The sequence below is a fragment of the Erythrolamprus reginae genome, chromosome 2 (assembly GCF_031021105.1).
Source record: "Erythrolamprus reginae isolate rEryReg1 chromosome 2, rEryReg1.hap1, whole genome shotgun sequence".
Classification (NCBI taxonomy): Eukaryota; Metazoa; Chordata; class Lepidosauria; order Squamata; family Dipsadidae; genus Erythrolamprus; species Erythrolamprus reginae.
The window spans coordinates 191178565-191192377 of record NC_091951.1 but is presented as its reverse complement, the minus strand read 5'-3'; the positions used below and the strand labels follow the sequence as shown (position 1 = coordinate 191192377).

Below are 13813 nucleotides of genomic sequence, written 5' to 3'. Positions count from 1 at the left end.
AACAGATTATGTCACTTAGCAAGAACTCAGTTAAAATTGACCAAACAGGCAGCATCTGAATTTTTGTGTGTACTATATACTTGTCAAAAGTGGTTTAAGGGCCTATAGCTTGACAGGTATTATGAATCCTTTGTTTAACATTATCCTTATTTATTACTTCTAGCTATCTATTCTTACTGCGGAAGCCCGTAAGGATGTTCACCTGTTGTTATATTTAATGATCTTTTTTGTTTCTATTGGTCATTTAACTTTAAGTCTATTTATGCACATTAAATGTATTTAAGATGGTACTTAAAAATTAAAATGTTGCAATAAGAAGTATACAACAAGACAAGAGAGACATGACTGCGTTGGGCTGCTGCTAATTCCAGGATTTTAAAACAAAATGTCATTTCCTTTTGCTGAACTTGCATTGCTGCTAATTTCTTAACAATATCCATTCTGTCCAATGGTTAAATAAGGTCCAGGAGGGAAGTGTTTTTAATAGGAAAGTGAACACAAGAACAAGGGGACACAATCTGAAGTTAGTTGGGGGAAAGATCAAAAGCAACTTGAGAAAATATTATTTTACTGAAAGAGTAGTAGATCCTTGGAACAAACTTCCAGCAGACGTGGTAGATAAATCCACAGTAACTGAATTTAAACAAGCCTGGGATAAACATATATCCATCCTAAGATAAAAACAGAAAATAGTATAAGGGCAGACTAGATGGACCATGAGGTCTTTTTCTGCCATCAGACTTCTATGTTTCTATGTTTCCATGGGCCTAACTACAAAATATTGCTTTGTTTGATGTGAGCAATCTTTGTATAACATAGTCTTTGTTCTGGATAGTTGGCTTTTTCTTGAAAGAATCTAAAGACATCTTTAGATATTGCTATGAAATGCAGTGATTTAGATAATTGGATGAATAAATTATTGTGTGATGCGTTCTTCTTTCTCTTCTGACAGAAACCAGTATGCAAAATCTGCCAAGGAACTCCTGTGGTGAAATCTTCCCAGCACCTCTTCTTGGATCTACCCAAGGTGAGCCTCTTGTTCTTTCCTGGCTTTAGAAGGCAGTGTTCTGTGATTCTTTGAATTAGCATGTGTGGCAGTGATAAGTTGTCAGTAGACTTAGATTGAATCCAGTCGGAGACATTCTTCTTCAGAACAAGTAAATGAACTCATTTCTAAGGCCAAAAATTTCCAACCCACTGGCCTCTTAAATGTGCTTTCTTGCAAGAGATGCTCCGGTTAGCATGAGAGATGTCAGTTGTTACATTGCTGGAATAGTAGGGCTGAACCGTTCTGCTGGGTTCATTCAAACATTCGTTCTTTCAATATACAGTGTTCCCTCGATTTTCGCGGGTTCGAACTTTATGAATAGCCTATACCATGGTTTAGCAAAAAATATTAATTAAAAAATACTTAGCGGGGTTTTTTCTATACCACGGTTTTTCCCGCCCGATGACATCATACATCATCGCCAAACTAATAATTTTTGCAAATAAATAAAAAAAATATACTGTTAATAAATAATTATGTTTATAAATATCAGGATTACTAAGTGTCTTATTCAATGGTGAATACCAGTAATAATGGTGAGTAAATTGTTGTTAAGGGAATGGGAAATGGTAATTTAGGGGTTTAAAGTGTTAAGGGATGGCTTGTGATACTGTCCATAGCCAAAAATGGTGTATTTACTTCCACGTCTCTACTTCGCAGAAATTTGACTTTCATGGGCAGTCTCGGAACGCATCCCCCACGAAAATTGAGGGAACACTGTATAGGCATTTTGAAAAATATATACAATCTACATATTTATTTATTTATTTATTGGATTTGTATGCAGCTCACAACATATCAAAAGAACATAGCAATAAATCTAGAATGTGATGATTATACAATAAAAAGTATGTTGGAAGATTGAATAGTGGCTTCTAAGTCAGTATTCCATATAAGAAGCTAAAGAGAAGTAGCTAAAATAGTTACCAATTACTTGTATGACACCTTGGAAGATGTATTAGTACTATATTTGGGGGAGGGAGTAATTCAATTTCGTTGTTTGTGTAATATAAATTTCTAGATTGTTTTGCATTGTTTTACATTGGACAAAATAGATGTCTCAAACCTTAGAGAGGTTTTCAACTTTGACAACTATGAAAAATCAACCCTATATTTGGGGGATTGTAAAGGTAAAGAAATAGAAAAGGATAACATTTTTCTGTCCTATCCTCTCTGCAAGTATACTTTCTGATATTCTTTTTATATAACTTCTGAGTACCATGTTTCCCTGAAAATAAGTGTACTATGGTTTTTTATGTATAAGGGTATGTTTATCTTTAAATGCTGTTTTTTATTTTGATTTTACTTCTTAGTCTGGGTAGCATTAGAAGTTACAAAAGAGAAAATGTTAAAATTGATGCAAGCAGAGATGTGATATTATTTGCCTAAAACTGGTATCATGGCAAGTGCTGCACCCTGAAATATCATAGCCAGACATCCTAATTTTTTTTCCTAATCTCTCAACAACTAGTTAGAAGAGAGTCTGGAGAAATGGTTGGCTGTGTCGCAGGCGAGTGGGGATTGGACCCCCAACTCAAGATATATCGCCCGCTCCTGGATCCGGGATGGCCTCAAACCACGTTGCATCACTCGTGACTTGAAGTGGGGCACACCAGTTCCACTTGATGGCTTTCGTGAGAAGGTGAGGAATGGGATAGATAATAACATTGTGTGATTGAATGTCACACTGTTAGACATAAAATGTGAATAGCTTGGAAATAAAGTTCACACAAGCTCTATCTAGTAAATCAATATAATGTACAATACAGTACATTACATATATACAATACAGTATATACATTATAGTCCAGAGCATTGAAGGTCTGTATTTTGAAGTAAGAACAGCAATCTGTGTGCGCAATAATACCATAATGTGAATTAAATGTACTTACCCCACCCAAAAAATAAGTCATTACTGTTAAGTTGGAGGTGGGGTGGTGCATTGCCTTATTTTTCTTTCAAACTAGAGGCATATGTTATTGAAAGGGAAAACTAGCTTCTGCCTCAGTGAGAATGCAGTCTAGAAAAACACTTGTGAAACCTCGGTCCCTAGACTCTATATGTGTTTATGCTCTTATGAAGCAGGGACCGCCTTCTGCTGCACAAATCCCAGCAACCAGTTAGATCCCACAGAGTGGGCCTTCTCCGGGTCCCATCAACTAAACAATGTCATTTGGCAGGACCCAGGGGAAGAGCCTTCTCTGTGGCGGCCCCGGCCCTTTGGAACCAACTCCTCCCAGAGATTAGAATTGCCCCCACCCTCCTTGCCTTTCGTAAGCTTCTTAAAACCCACCTCTGCCATCAGGCATAGGGGAACTGAGATATTCTTTCCCCCTAGGCCTTACAATTTATGCATGGCATGTTTGTATGTATGTTTGGTTTTATAATAAGGTTTTTTTTAGTTGTTTAGTATTGGATTGTTATATGCTGTTTTTTGTCACTGTTGTCAGCCGCCCCGAGTCTGCAAAGAAGGGCGGCATACAAATCCAATAAATAAATAAATAAACAAACAAACAAACATTCGTCCTGCACTTTACCAGCCAAAATGGAGCTTCAGAGGAGTTGACATCCCCCGACACTCCATTTTTGCCTCCCAGTACTTTGCCAGCCAAAACGAAGCTCCATTTATGCCTGCACAGTCCTTACCCAGCACTGCGCAGACCAAAATGGATATTTAGAAGGGCATGCCTGCCCCTTCAATGCTCCATTTTGGCTTGAAAAGTGCTGGGCAAGATCTGGGCAAGCCTAAATGGAACTGCAGAGGAATGTGCGTGGCTGGGGGGCTGGAGAGGAGACAACTTGCTAAATCTTCACACTGTAAGTGACCCAGCATGGCAGGTTGGGTTGTGGGGGAAGCAATTATGGGGAGCGTAATTATGAGGTATTTCAGTGGATTGAGGAGGCCTTGGGTGGTTTTAATCAGGTTTATTTATTTATTTATTTATTTATTTATTTTATTGGATTTGTATGCCGCCCCTCTCCGCAGACTTGGGGCGGCTAACAACAATGGTAAAACAACATGTAACAATCCAATTTAATGAAACAACTAAAAACCCTTATTATAAAAAACCCAAACATACACACAAACATACCATGCATAACTTGTAGTGGCCTATGGGGAGAGAATAACTTAAATCCCCCATGCCTGGCGACAAAGGTGGGTCTTAAGAAGTTTGCAAAAGACAAGGAGGGTGGGGGCCGTTCTAATCTCTGGGGGGAGCTGATTCCAGAGGGCCGGGGCCGCCACAGAGAAGGCTCCTCCCCTGGGGCCCGCCAAACGACATTGTTTGGTTGACGGGACCCGGAGAAGGCCAACTCTGTGGGACCTAACCGGTCCCTGGGATTTGTGCGGCAGAAGGCGGTCTCGGAGATATTGTGGTCCGATGCCATGTAGGGCTTTAAAGGTCATAACCAACACTTTGAATTGTGACCGGAAACTGATCGGCAGCCAGTGCAGGCCGCGGAGTGTTGCAGAAATGTGGGCGAATCTAGGAAACCCCACGATGGCTCTCGCGGCCGCATTCTGCACGATCTGAAGTAATCGAACCTCGAGGTGATGAGGACATGAGCGACTGTGAGCAATGACTCCCTGTCCAAATAGGGCCGCAACTGGTTCACCAGGCGAACCTGGGCAAACGCCCTCCTTGCCACAGCCGAAAGATGGCGTTCCAATGTCAGCTGTGGATCGAGGAGGACGTCCAAGTTGCGGACCCTCTCTGAGGGGGTCAATAGTTCCCCCCCCCCCCCCGGGTAATGGACGGACAGATGGAATTGTCCTTGGGAGGCAAGACCCACAGCCACTCCGTCTTGTCTGGGTTGCCTGTTCCATTGCTTAGGACCCTCATGGCCTTCCCCAACCTTAAATACCTCATGTGCACTTAACAAACCACACATTCAATTAGCGAATGCTGGGCAAAAGGAGGGGATGATCCCATTCAAGGTAAGAGATTCACCTCCACAAATCCTTGGGTTACGAATGGAATGGGCATGGTCCATAACATTCGTAACTCAAGTACTACCTGCAATTAACGGCCAGGAGATGTGCAAGTGGTACAGCATGAAGCCCAAATCTCAACTGCTTATGGAGATATTTCTTTTTTTGTTCTCTGTGAGTCTACCTCTATGTGTAACCATTTCCCTACCTTTAATAGGTATTCTATGTTTGGTTTGATGCTCCAATTGGCTATCTCTCCATCACAGCTAATTACACTGACAAGTGGGAGAAATGGTGGAAGAACCCAGAACAGGTGGGCTAATCCAATCGCTTCCTTCTGAGAGCTGATTCCTTTCTTTATAATATGTATATGTATAATACTATAAATACATCTTTATAATATTTATACCACTTTATCTTTTTCATTTATAATATGAAATAATACATTGTTATGAAATTTTCTGTATTCATTTATATACAGTGAACCCTCGAGTTTTGCGTCCTCGAGCATCGCGAAAGGGCTATTTTGCGAGTTTTCAACCCGGAAGTAAACTCCACCATCTGCGCATGCGTGCCTTTTTTCTATGGCCAGGCATGCGTAGATGGTGGAGTTCCCCAGCTGGGAAGCTGGGCGGCTTCCCTGGGTCTTCCCCCTCTTGCCCCGGTAAGACCCCAGCGGCGGCGCGAGCAACGGCGTGGGCGGGCGGGCGGCACGCGCGGGGACACCCCAGCTCCGCTCCCCAGCTGGGGAGCGGAGCTGGGGTTTCCCCAAGCGCGCGCGCGTTGCTGGGGCCGCTCCCCAGCTGGGGAGCGGAGCTGGGGTTTCCCCAAGCGCGCGCGCGTTGCTGGGGCCGCTCCCCAGCTGGGGAGCGGAGCTGGGGTTTCCCCAAGCGCGCGCGCGTTGCTGGGGCCGCTCCCCAGCTGGGGAGCGGAGCTGGGGTTTCCCCAAGCGCGCGCGCGTTGCTGGGGCCGCTCCCCAGCTGGGGAGCGGAGCTGGGGTTTCCCCAAGCGCGCGCGCGTTGCTGGGGCCGCTTCCCAGCTGGGAAGCGGCCCCAGCAACAGCGTGGGCGGGCGGGCGGCACGCGCGCGGGGAAACCCCAGGCGCGAGCAACGGGGTGGGCGGGCGAAGGGCGGGCTGCGGTGGAAGTAAAAACACCATCTGCACATGCGCAGATGGTGTTTTTACTTCCGCACCGCTACTTCGCGAAAAATCGATCATCGCTTGGGGTCCTGGAACGGAACCCTCGCGATGATCGAGGGACCACTGTATATCTCTGTAATATATATAATGTGAATAAATTTGTGGCGTGGAAATAGGCAAATCTTCCATCATTCCAATACATCAGCTCTCCTGAGTATTAACCATACTATCTACTTAAGAACCAAAATTCTTCTTAGGTTCTTCAAATCAACAAATTTCATGAGATTATTATGACTTTAGGAAATCTGTAGCTCTGATTGTTTTAAGTCTAAGACATTTCTTTAATTAATCATGATAATGTGCTGTCACAATCATTAGGTCATTTGAGTCCACACAGGACGAGAGGGTGTTGTCAGAAGATTGACGAAGAAGTGTGCCTTATAGCAACAGCTATAGTGCTTAGACTTATATACTGCTTTACAGTCCTCTCTAAGTGGTTAAAAGAGTAAGCATATTGCCCCCCCAAATTTGGATCCTAATTTTACCAACCTTGGAAGGATGAAATGCTACGTTAGCCCTGAGCCTGGTGAGATTTGAACTGTCAAATTGCAGGCAGCCAGCAGGCAACAGAACTAGCCTGCAGTACTGCACTCTAACCACTACACCACCGTGGCTCTTACGCCATGTTTCACTTTTTCTTCTTTCCCTTCAGATTCAGCTTTATAACTTCATGGCCAAGGATAATGTTCCCTTCCACAGTGTTGTGTTTCCTTGCTCATTGCTGGGCACTGGTGATAATTATACTCTGGTCAACCATCTAATTGCAACAGGTAATTTCTGGGGGGAATGAATTAACCACAAGCCTCATTTTTTATTCCTGGCTTCTAGTCTTGTTAGGTTCCTTGGAACCAAAAGTTGACCAATTGAACTTCCTTTCTTCAACAGAGGAACCCTGATGGAATTCCTAACCTCTTTTTTCCCCCCTATAGAATATTTGAACTATGAGGATGGCAAATTCTCCAAAAGCCGTGGTGTGGGAGTTTTTGGCGATATGGCCAAGGACACAGGCATTCCTGCAGACATCTGGCGCTTTTACCTGCTCTACTTGCGGCCAGAGAGCCAAGACAGTGCCTTCTCTTGGAGCGATCTCATGATGAAAAACAATTCAGAGTTGCTGAACACCCTTGGCAATTTTATCAATAGGTAAGTCTGGGCAAGGGAATAATGGGTCCATAGTGTGAATACAGTACAACAGTGTGGTAGCTTTGCTTTGGATAGAGGGTGAGCTAAAGAGCAGTATTTTTTTTAAAAAAAAAGCAGATCCAGGCAAACTATTTATTAGCTAACTGCAAAGGCCGGCCTAGAATTAGGATAAGGAGTGAAGCAGCACAATAGGAAGGAGGGTTGAAATTGAAAAGACCCTGTGCGTGTGAATGAGGATTATTTTTTCCATCCTTTTACTGTGTCTTCAGATCAGTAACTTTTTCGGGCTTATTTCATAATTTGTGCAATGACCAACGTGGTTCTCTAATTCTCAAGAACATCCACATCTCACATGGACAGAATTTTGTCGGTCAATAAAATGTATAACACAAAACTATTCCCTAACAAGAGGACATATTAGCAACCATTTGTGGGCAAAGTTGTATTGTGTGATAGTTTGGGGTTCATGTAGGAGATTGTTGAAAACTCAGAAGATGTAGTGACATTATAAAAGTTAGGGCATCCTTTAAAAATTTCGAGAGACAATTTTGCAAAACAGCCATCATTGTCCCAAAGGTGTTTTTTTCAAAAGGCAACTGACTCTAGTTTTTCTTTGAAGACATTTCGCTTCTCACCCAAGTAGCTTCTTCACCTCTGACTAACTTCAATTGAAGCAAAACATCTTCAAAGAAAAACCAAAAAGTCCAGTTGCCTCTTGAAAAAGCATCTTTGGGATAACCATGACCTGGATCATGACTCAGAATCTCCATAGACATTCAGCAACCATAGACATTCAGTTCCTCATAGGAGTTTCATTTAGACATTGCTGTTGGTCTAAACTTAATGTGTTGAGGATAAAAAGGAGAAATGAAGACTCAAATGGTCAATCCCTCAAAGAGAGAAAAAGAAAACTTAATTTAGCTAGTGCAAGAATTTACTGGGTGGAGTCAGTTGGAAAAAAATAAAAACAGGGGTGGCGGGGAGGAAGCATTTTGCTGGGGAGTTACATACTAGTTAAATCTGTGTAGTAAATCCCTTTTCTGGGGTCTTCTGGAGTGAGAAATCCAGATTTACCAGAACAAGCCCATAGCTGGGACCTACAGAATGTGGATTAGGCAGTGTCGAGTAACCAATGAATCAAGTCATCCGTGTGTAAACATCTTTCATTATTCGACTGTCTGGGAGTTGCCCCAATGGGTAGATTATGATACTTGGAAATAAAAGATGAGAATGAATCTAGCTTTCTGTAAACTTCTAATGTACCAAACTTTAATGTATTATCTTGTCTTTGCTTACTTTTTCAGAGCAGGGACTTTTGTATGCAAATTCTTCGGGGGTTGTGTCCCTACAATGGACTTAACACAGGATGACAAGCGCTTGTTGGCTCACGTCACTTTGGAGCTGCGGCAATACAACCAGTTGTTGGAGAAGGTCAAGTACGTCCTGGAAATCTAGCATCTGCCAGTAACTCTAGGAGCTTTGTTATCTGTAGCTTAGACAAAACCTTTCCTGAAAGATATGCATAAATAATATTACTGTAGTGCTAGAAGTTCTGAGAAAAATTGAAGACTTGTTTCCACCCTCTCTGTGGGGAGTCATCTGGGCTATAGCTTTTCCAAGATTGGCTCTGGATGTATGAAGTAGCAACATCTGGTTTATCTAAATGTTTGTGGATGCTGTGTTCATAATCTTGCAAACATCAAATGAGATTATGATTAATTTGCATATTCTTTGTTAGTTTGCCTGCCCAGAAATGTCCAAGACAACATGTTCTAAGTGGCTGCTTGAGAATTTGAAAGAAGCCCAACAGATTTTACTGGAAGGTTCCCTGCATGTTTGCATCGGGCAACTGCTCAGTTTTGCCAACTATTTCTTAGCAACAGGAAATAAACTGCCATCTTCTTCCTTACCTCTGCTACTTTAACATCTTATCTCATTTTTTCTCTCTCATAGGATTCGTGATGCCTTACGCAGCATCTTGAATATTGCTCGCCATGGCAACCAGTACCTTCAGGTCAATGAGCCCTGGAAATGCATCAAAGGCAGTGATGCAGATAAGTGAGTGTCTGATCCTGAGAAAATGCAATTTTGTGATGGTTTACTTCAAGTAGAACCAGGGGCGGGCCATCATTCCTGGTGCTACCAGAATGGGCTGGGAGCGCATGCCCGGCACAGGATTCAGCTTCTGTGGGTGCGCAAAAGCCGAATCTTGTGTGAAGATGCGTATGTGCGAGATTTCCGAGGGTTTTTGCTTCTGCTCATGCGCAGAAGCAAAACCCCCCCAGAAACAGGCTAAAATCAGGTAAGTGACCGCCACTGCTCCCCCTTGCTTCCCCCGCCGCACCACTTGCGGTGGCTCTGTCCCACCGGGAGCGGCAGCTCCGCTACGAGCGGCCCACCCACCACCCATCTGCCACCCCACCGAGCCCTCACCTTGCTCCTGCATGTGACCTCCTGCAGTGGCCCCGAGAAGATGGGCCAGAACGTGTTGAACAGGCTGGGTGGCCCCAAGCTCCCGGCTGCACAGTCTCTCTATGCTCTCCCACGCCACAGGAATCTCTCTCCTGCAGCGCGGGAGAGCCAAGAGCAGGCCACACGGCCGGAGTTTGGGCAGGCCGCTTTTTGTTGCTGGCCTCAGCTGCCCTCTAGGCTCTGCAGCGAGATTTGGCTGCTGCGCATGTGCAGCAGCCGAAATCTTGTGCACGGACGTCCTTCTGGCAGCAAAAATTGCCAGTTTCTTTGCTTCCGCGCATGCGTGGAAGTAAAAAAAAAAAGGTAATTTTTTACCTGAAGCACGCCAGTTGTGCATGCACAGTGTGTGCACGCCCGTCAGCAATGGAGCACAGCTACACACTCCATTGCCACCACCGGAACGGCGTTCCCACTGTTCCGGCCCATAGCCCATCCCTGAGTAGGACCAACTAAGGGAATTGTCCTTCCAACTTTGGGATATAGCTTATTCGAATTAGGTTAGTTGCTTGGGGGATAAAAATGCATTGGCTGCTTTGCCTTTATTCTTGTGAGCTGGGTTTTATTTTCAGATATTTATTTAAATATTTATTTTTATTTGTATCCTACCTGATTATTTTTACAATTAACTCAAGGCAACATGTTCTTCCTCCTAATTTCCACGCAACAACAGAGTGACTGTCCCAAGATCATCCAGCCAGGTTTCATGGCAAAGGACCAGACCAAACCTTCAGGGTTGCCTATTAGTTGTTGCACCATTTTCTAGGCTTTGCTGTTTCTTGTTTCTTCTTAGAGATGGTTTTTTTTTCTTCTTCCTAGAAAACGGGCAAGCACTGTGATAGGGGTAGCTATAAACATTGCAAGCTTGCTGTCGGTTGTGTTGCAACCTTACATGCCCAATGTGAGTGCTACAATCCAGGAACAGCTGTGCATTGCATCCAAGTTTAATGTTGTGACCAATGACTTCGTCTGCACCTTGCCGGCTGGACATCAGATTGGCACGGTAGGTGCTGTGGAGTGGAAACCATGTGGTAGGTGATGGAAGCAGTACCAAGGACCCGTTCTTCAAATACCTGGGGGGGGGGGGAGATAAATAATAGGATAGATGCAGTCAGCGATCATGTAAAAATATAATTCATACTAAGATAATGGATGAAGATAGACAGACAGACAGACAGACAGACAGACAGATGATAGATAGATAGATAGATAGATAGATGATAGATAGATGATAGATAGATAGATAGATAGATAGATAGATAGATAGATAGATAGATAGATAGATAGATAGATAGATAGATGAGAGAGATTATAAGCTTGAACTTCTTTCCTTTTACTGTTCTTAAAAACTATTAATTTGGATCATAGTGGAAACAAATGAGGAAAATAGTTTATGTATATTCTAGGCAGCCAAGCGACAAAGAAGTTTAAAACCATTTGTATAAGTGAATTTCATGGTCTCAAATTTTCTTTCATTGGTCAATGTGGCTATCAGGGATTCTCCAGAGTGGTTGGTATTGATCCTGAGGGTCAAGGGGATTGTCAAAGGGATTGATGTTTTTCATCACAATACTATTAAAGCAATATTTATTAAATTTTCATATTTATTTATTTGTATCCCTTTTTTATTATTTCTACAAATAGCTAAAAGCGACAGACTATCCAACATACCTTTCTCAGTCACATACACTCCCAGTCACCCAAGTGGTTTTCACACCTAAGATGAAATTTGAACTCACGGTCCCCTGCTGCCTAGCCTGGTGCTTTAACCACTAGGCCTAGTTGGGGTCTGAAACCTTAAGAAGGGATTGATGAGCTGAGGAGTTTGGAGATCCCTGATTTAAATCCACCCCCACCCCCTCACCAAGTCTCAGTGGTATCCAGTAATCTTTAATCTGAGAAAATATCCAATACTTCGAAATATAGTTTATGTAAATTGCTTGCTCTTAATCTTAATAGTTTAATATTAAACAATAGCTTAATGGTTACACAGAAGTGATACTGTTGGGAACTTAAATAGGAACTTTAATGGGAACTTTAATAGGAAAGTGAACACAAGAACAAGGGGACACAATCTGAGGTTAGTTGGGGGAAAGATCAAAAGCAACATGAGAAAATATTATTTTACTGAAAGAGTAGTAGATCCTTGGAACAAACTTCCAGCAGACGTGGTAGATAAATCCACAGTAACTGAATTTAAACATGCCTGGGATAAACATATATCCATCCTAAGATAAAATACAGGAAATAGTATAAGGGCAGACTAGATGGACCATGGGGTCTTTTTCTGCCGTCAGACTTCTATGTTTCTATGTTTCTAAATTATGCCATGCTACCCATCCACCCTTTTATCAGGTACTGTCCACAGAATGCCAAACATTTACAAGCAACTAAATGAATGGGGATACTGAATACAGCACTCAGATGATAAATCTATAGCATGCATATAGCCTTCTATGTATGTAATTAGGCCACCCACTCACAAACCCGATTTTTCATGTTCTTTATATTTCATTCCAGGTGACTCCTTTGTTCCAAAAGTTGGAGGCTGAACAAATTGAAAACTTGAGGAAGCGTTTCAATGGACAGGTAAGAAATGACGGAATGAAGCGATCCATCAAGACTTCTTTGGAAGCCTTTGACAGTGAGAGGAAATGTATCTACACCTCTTCTGAAGCACCTTAAAATAATTGGGATGTTTTCGCAGTATCCCACAACTTTATGATCTGGGAGATCAGTAGCCAGATGCCCCTCTTCTCTACATGCTGAGGTAAAAACCTGACAAGCAGGGTGCACTTAGAGCTGCTGTGTAAGTTATGGGTGCTGTCAGAAAACTGGGTAACAGCTCTATAGATTGCTACACAACTCAGCAAGTTAGACTTGCTCTGGGAGAAGGAAGTTTCTTCAGAGCTCCATTTTAATTCAGATCACCTACAACAGTGGGCAAGTGGAAGACCTTATCATCTCTCATGTTAGAAAGCCTTCCCTCTCATGTTCCGAAAAGGACCAAATGCACAACCCCCTTCCCCACAAAGTAAAGCCTCTGTCAATCGCTAAGTTGCAGCACCTCTTGTTAATCTAATCGTTCGTAAGGGTGAATGACTGCCGTGGTACTTCAATATTTGTAATTCCAGGACTATGTTGTAAATATTTGAGGGGATTAACACGTAACTTTGAATGGTCATTAAATGAACTGTTGCAAACCAAGATATTTGTAAATCTGTCCAGTAGCTGTTGTGTCCTCCTCTTCCTTCTCCTCCTCTTCTCCCTCCTCCTCTTTGTTGAGCAATTTGGTTTAGATACTCTAGGCTGCTTGCAAAAACCTTCCTCTGCTGTACCACATAACTATTCCTGCCTCTTTCTGGTCTTTCTCTGGTTCCCTTCTCCTGTTTTCCAGTCTGAAGACTTCCCACTGAAGCCAAAGGTATTTTTTTTAAACTGGATAACATTTGGCATAGGGTCTAGGTACTGGAAGGAGTGGGGGGTTCACCTGTCTCCCACAATATCTGCCTGGCCAATCTGATCTGGTTGGGTTGGCACACTCCAGGTTCCTTCAGTTAAGTAATACCATCTATTGGAATCCTGGAAACAAAGTTTCTCTGTAACAAGATCTACCTTCTGGGAAATACAAATGGCCCCTACCCTACTGGTGTTTTAAAGGTCTTTCACCAAAGGCTTTGGTGTGAGGATGACTGATGTTTCCATTTAAACAGGTTGTTTTTCTTTCCTCCTACCCAGCTTGTCACCCTATTTTTATCTTTATTTAAATTTATTCTTGTTTTAAACAATTTACAAATTTCCCAGAATCACTGGGAATTGGGCAACAAATAAATTATTATTATTATTATTATATTATTATTATTATTTATTAGATTTGTATGCCGCCCCTCTCCGTATTACTATAATTATTATTAGCTCTCCACAAGCATCCTTTAGATTCTAGATTTCCACGAGAATCAAATCCTTGTATGAATTTCTGAAGTGTTCTAGCCTCTTAAATCCTCCCTCAAAAAATGTT

At 42.6% G+C, this 13813-nt stretch overlaps 1 protein-coding gene across 1 annotated transcript in view; it reads left to right on the top strand.

Annotated features, from left to right (window-relative positions):
• MARS1 (methionyl-tRNA synthetase 1) overlaps positions 1–13813 on the top strand; it is a 28561-nt gene that overhangs the window by 13085 nt on the left and 1663 nt on the right. The window contains exons 11-19 of the mRNA XM_070740923.1: positions 953–1027; positions 2520–2690; positions 5200–5295; positions 6836–6953; positions 7113–7326; positions 8631–8762; positions 9280–9384; positions 10615–10798; positions 12316–12384. Of these exons, the coding sequence (XP_070597024.1) occupies positions 953–1027; positions 2520–2690; positions 5200–5295; positions 6836–6953; positions 7113–7326; positions 8631–8762; positions 9280–9384; positions 10615–10798; positions 12316–12384 (1164 nt within the window). The remainder of the gene's footprint in view (positions 1–952; positions 1028–2519; positions 2691–5199; positions 5296–6835; positions 6954–7112; positions 7327–8630; positions 8763–9279; positions 9385–10614; positions 10799–12315; positions 12385–13813) is intronic.